Source organism: Hevea brasiliensis, chromosome 15, assembly GCF_030052815.1.
Source record: "Hevea brasiliensis isolate MT/VB/25A 57/8 chromosome 15, ASM3005281v1, whole genome shotgun sequence".
Taxonomy (NCBI): Eukaryota; Viridiplantae; Streptophyta; class Magnoliopsida; order Malpighiales; family Euphorbiaceae; genus Hevea; species Hevea brasiliensis.
Window position 1 is genome coordinate 47,429,868 of NC_079507.1, and position 5,526 is coordinate 47,435,393.

General features: G+C 34.2%; 1 protein-coding gene and 1 non-coding gene across 2 annotated transcripts; one reads left to right on the forward strand and one right to left on the reverse strand.

Moving 5' to 3' along the window:
- Positions 1-3,291: 3,291 nt before the first annotated feature.
- Positions 3,292-3,398, reverse strand: LOC131174376 (small nucleolar RNA R71). Its single transcript, XR_009144624.1, has one exon. It is a non-coding gene; the product is annotated as a small nucleolar RNA R71 (small nucleolar RNA).
- Positions 3,399-4,541: 1,143 nt separating this feature from the next.
- LOC131174042 (uncharacterized) lies at positions 4,542-5,168 on the forward strand. The gene has a single exon (XM_058137079.1). The coding sequence runs from the start codon at positions 4,542-4,544 to the stop codon at positions 5,166-5,168; it is 627 nt and encodes a 208-aa protein (XP_057993062.1).
- Positions 5,169-5,526: the final 358 nt, after the last annotated feature.

The window sequence follows — 5,526 nt, forward strand, 5'->3', positions numbered from 1 at the left end:
TTGGTGTCACTATTTACCTCATTGGTCAACAAAAATGTTGACTTTTAGATAGAAAATATGTACATTGACTTTGGCACTCCCAACATACCACATTTGGCATTCAAAACTTATTGGCATTAAGCATTTATACCATTTCAAAGTTTAAACCAAGAGAAGCAGAATTTTCAGTTTTTGGAACTCAACTTTACTGTTCCATTGGACACTGTTTCAGTGGGAATTTGAAGAAATGGCAAACATGAAAGTTGTTCCTTATTTTGTCTAATTGAATTTCCTTTTTTGAATCACTCCATTTGGAGTTTTGAAGCTCCAGATATGGTCCAAAAACCACAGCTGGCCGGATTTCCATTCTGCAGAAATTACTAAATCTACAGTACCATGAACAGTGATTGTGATTGCATTTTGGAATAGGTTCTGGCCATAATTTGGGGTAGGTTTCTTCATGAAAGTTGTTTTTCTATGTCTTAACTTGTTTCTGTAAAAATTTCAGGTCAATTGACCATTTCTACAGTGAGTTATGGCCAAATGAATAGTTACTATTCATTTGGTCATTTCTGCAGGTGCTATTGCAGGGGATCCGGATTGGGGCCAACTTTTGGTCCTCTTGCTTTGGTCTTTTGGGCATGGTTTCTTCAGCAAAAATGTGCCATTATAAGCCTAGTTTCATGTCCAATTGGCCAAACACCAATTGGATCAACACAGCCAAAGATATGACAGTCCAAGTGGACTGAAATTTCAGTCACCCTGTTGCACTCACAAGGCAGCATACTCATTCACTTGCCATGCTATATTTCTGTCCAAATTATGGTCAAATTTTCTCAAATAGTCACTAATTGACCATTAGGATATTCTTTAACAATTTCATAAGTCAAGTTCACATTTTGCTCCCAAAACCCTAATTCAAATTCATGATTTATACAATTTACCTTAGTTAGCTACTAATTCATTATTCTTATGTTTATATACTTCAAACATGATTTCTAGTTCACTTCAAGCTCATCAAAAACACTCATTCCTATTCCTTCACTAGGGCAGCTGAAATTCATGTACACATACACATGAGTTTTTGTTCATTTAAATTACAATTCTTACTAAGTTCAAGTCCCTAATCATGAAATTAAAGAGTTTTAGGTATATAATGCACTAACCTCTTGTAAGCAGATTTTTCCAAGCTCCAAACTTCACTTTCTTTCTTCTTCTTAGCTGCCAATTACTTTTTCTAGGTGTGGGATTAATTTTTGATGAAGGGACTTATGGGTTTTAGTGAGTGGATGAAGAGAAAATCAAGTTCAAAGCTTGATAAAAATGGTGGAAGAAGGGAGCAATGGTGGACGGCAAAAAGGAAGAGAAATAGGAAGAAGATGAAACTGAATTTTAGTCAAATTTGTCCCATTCTACTCATTTATCTAATGGAAATTTAAGTTTAATTAATAAAATTTTTAATGACATCATGAGTGATGTCATTAATCCTATTTTATTTTTCCTTTTTCTCTTCTTTTCTTTTTCCATTTTCCATTACAATTTTCATGATTTTAAATTTATTTTATGTGTCTTAATCTCTCTTATTTTAATTGACATTTAGGCCAAAAATCACCTCTGAAGGCAAAATGACCAAAATGCCCTCCGTTTGGCTTAACGGTTCAAAATTGTCTGTACCGATTGAAAAATTTTTCTAGGTATTTTCTTGGCATTCTAATGCCATGGGAACCTCAATAACCCTTCTCTGGAGTCTCAAAAATTATTTTTTGATTTTTCCCCCGGGTCTAGGGCTCCTAGTTGCGAGAACCGCAACTTCCCTCTGGGTTACCTCTCGCTCGGGCACCGGCTCGTTTAACTTGGTTGTATTTTATTTCTAAAATTTTTACTAAATTTTCTTATTAATATTTGAGTTAATTATGGTTCCTCACTTTAGTTTAAATATTTTTCCGGACGTTCTAGCTGTCCGGACCGACACCGGTCACCGAAACAGTAGAATGTACGGAATTGCTACTGGGAGGGTGTTACAGATGGTGTGATGGCCCAAGGTACCTGGTACCCAGTGCTAGTTTACCCATTTATCCAGTTCGGTCAATTTGTATAGGTTACTTGGGCATGGAAAAGTATTAATAAAATTAAATTAAGTTTAAAGGAAACAAATTGATGAAATATTAAGTTAAGAAACAAAAATGATTCCAATAAAAATAAATGTTCTTAAGGGATAGAAAATGAAGATAAATAAATATATGAGGCTTAAAATCATTATGAGATCGATTAATAACATGCTAGGAAAAGTTAATATAATAAGATTTAATTAGCCTTAAACAGAACAAAAATTTAAAAATTATTTATTATTCTTATAAGCACAATAACTAAGAAATTATTATTTTTATTTGTATATTATATTTTCTTATATTATTGGCACCACTAAGCTTTATGCTTTGCCCGTCGCTGTTTGCAACGTGTAGGTATTGAAGATTTGGCCAGAGAACCCAGTAGACCACAGACTGAGATTTTAGAGTTCGGATCTGCAGAAGTGTTAGAAGTGTATAAGGTTGTCACCTCCTCAGCAATGCATGTAGATAGGGCCCATATAGATCATCTTTTGTATTTTGTATAACATGCAAAGTTATTGTATTGTAATGTAGATTATGAAAAGGTAATTAATAGGAATGTGATGTAAACTAATAAATTAGCTTTTTCATATGTAATTAATTTATATATCATGTAAATTATGAAATTATGTAATTATTTTATAAATTATGTAAATTGAGCATGAATGAGATTGCATGGCTTTGAAGACAGAATTGAAATATATATATGATGCATAAAATGATGAGATGATTATGAGAATTATTGATGAGATTTTTATTGTAAAATATTACTGAAAATTTTAAGTAGGTGAATAGTGAATCACATCAAAAGTAAATAAAATAGGGGAAACTCTATTAGTTTCTCATAGAATATGAATTATTTTAAAATATAACAAGTTCAAAATTATTAAAGAAATAAAGTAAGATAAGTTAGGGTGCTCCGGCACCGAGTGTGACATGCCTTGCTCGGCTACACTGTAGTCCGGCGAGGGGTATTACACCAAGTGAAAGTCCACATGTCCATCTAGCACACTTTCTTGAGATCAGTGATATGTTGAAGATAAATGGAGTTTCTGATGATGCAATTCGACTCAAATTATTTCCTTTTTCTTTAGAGGACTGAGCTAGAGAGTGGTTACATTCTTTGCCACTGGGTTCTATCACAATATGGGATGAACTTTCTCAAGCATATTTAGCTCAATTTTTTCCACCAAGCAAGACAACTAAGCTAAGAAATGAGCTGACTTCTTTCAAACTTAGAGATGATGAGAGCTTGTATGAAGCATGGGAGAGGTATAAGGATTTGCAAAGGAGATGTTCACGCCATGGGATTCTTAAGTGGATGCTTGTTCAACACTTTTACAATGGAGTTTCACCAGCTATTAGAAGTACAATTGATGAGTCTTCTGGAGGTGATCTTATGGAGAAATCTGAAGATGAAGCTTTTTCTGCTCTAAATAAAATTGCTTATAACAACTACTAGTGGAGTTGTGAGAGGAATGAGATCAAGAAACCAGCTGGTATGTTTGAGCTTGATGCCATGAATATGATTAATGCTAAGTTTGATGCTTTGACAAGGAAGATGGACAAGCTAAGCATGAAAGTAGATTCTTTAGTTAGAGGTTCAAGTAATTCAGTAGACGTTAGTGCCGCAAATATTAACTGTGCAACTGAATTTCCTACATTTGGTCAAGATTTTTGAAATGAGCAAGTGGATTATGTGGAGAACTACAATCAAAGACTAAGTGATAACCCATTTTCTGTAACTTATGATCCAGCTTGGAGAAACCACCTTAATTTCTCTTGGGAAGGTAGACAAGGACAACACTAGAATTTTTTAGCAATCTTCTGGGTATCAACAATATCAGAATTTTTAGCAGAATAGAGGTCCTCCGCCTGGAATTCCTAAACCTCAAAATGGACCTGCTCCACCACAACAAGCACAACTAGAAAAGACAGCTAGATTAGAAGCCATGATTGAGACTTTACTAGTAAGCCATCAAAGTCAACAAGAAATGATTTCTCAATTAGCATCTAAAGTGGATCAAATGGAAACACATAACAAGATATTAGAGAATCAAATAGCTCAAAAAGCTAGCTCTTCAAATAGTAAAGCTTTTGGGAAGCTTCCTAGCTAAATTAAAAATACAAGGGAGCAATGCAATGTAGTTACTTTAAGAAGTGGAAAGGTAATGGGGGAAGAATAGGAAATTAAAGTAAAGTTGAAAGAAAAGAAAGATGAGTGTGAGAGTGAATCCACTTGAACTAAAGCTAAAACTAGTAAGGAAGAAAATGAAGAAAAAGAATATACAAAGGAAATAGAAGAGAAATATGTACCTCCTGCACCGTACAAGCCACCATTGCCCTTTCCTCAGAGGTTTCACAAAGCAAAAAATAGATAAGCAGTTTGGGAAATTCCTTAAAGTTTTGAAGAAGTTGTATATCAACATTCCATTCACAGATGTCATTTCTCAAATGCCTTCTTATGTTAAGTTTTTGAAGGAGATTCTATCAAATAAAAGAAGGTTGGAAGATTATGAAACTATTGCACTTATTAAAGAGTGCAGTGCTATATTGCATAACAAGCTCCCACCTAAGCTGAAAGATCTTGAAAGTTTTTCCATACCATGTCACATTGGAGAAACAAGTATTGAGAGAGCATTATGTGACTTGGGGGCTAGTTTCAGCTTGATGCCACTTTCCATATGTGAGAAGTTGAAGGTTGGAGATCTAAAGCCCACAACTATTTCTTTGCAGTTAGCTGACAGATCTATAAAGTATCCAGTTGGGATTTTAGAGAATGTGCCATTAAAAGTTGGGAAGTTTTTCATTCCAGTGGATTTTATTATACTAGAGATGGAGGAGGATGTAAGAAAGCCCATCATACTTGGAAGGCCATTTTTAGCCACTGCAAGAGCTAATATAGATGTAAAGAATGGGAAATTAAAGTTGACGGTGGAGGAAGAGAAAATAGAATTTAATTTATTACAACATTCCAAGGAACCAGCTGTGATGAATTCTTGTTATAGGGTAGATGTTATAGAGCATGATGCTAAAACTGAAGTTACTAAGCTAGAGGAAAATCAAGTTATTCCAATGTAATGTAATCAGCATAAAGTGAGAAAAAAAAAGTCAGTTTCACCATCTTATTTGATTAAAAATGAAGCTCTGAAAGTTAAGCTCAAGCCTCCATCTAAAGCACTCAAAAGAGGAGATTCATCTAAAGTTTGTAAGAATATTCTTCAAGATATGGTTGGGATTTTGTAACACCCTCATTGTAGCAATTACGTACATTCTACTATTCCGGTAACCCGTGTCGGTCCGGACAGCTAGAACGTTCGGAAAAATATTTAAACTAAAGTCAGGAACCATAATTAACTCAAATATTAATAAGAAAAATTTAGAAAAAATTTTTGAAATAAAATACAACCAAGTTAAACGAGCCGGTGCCCAAGCGATG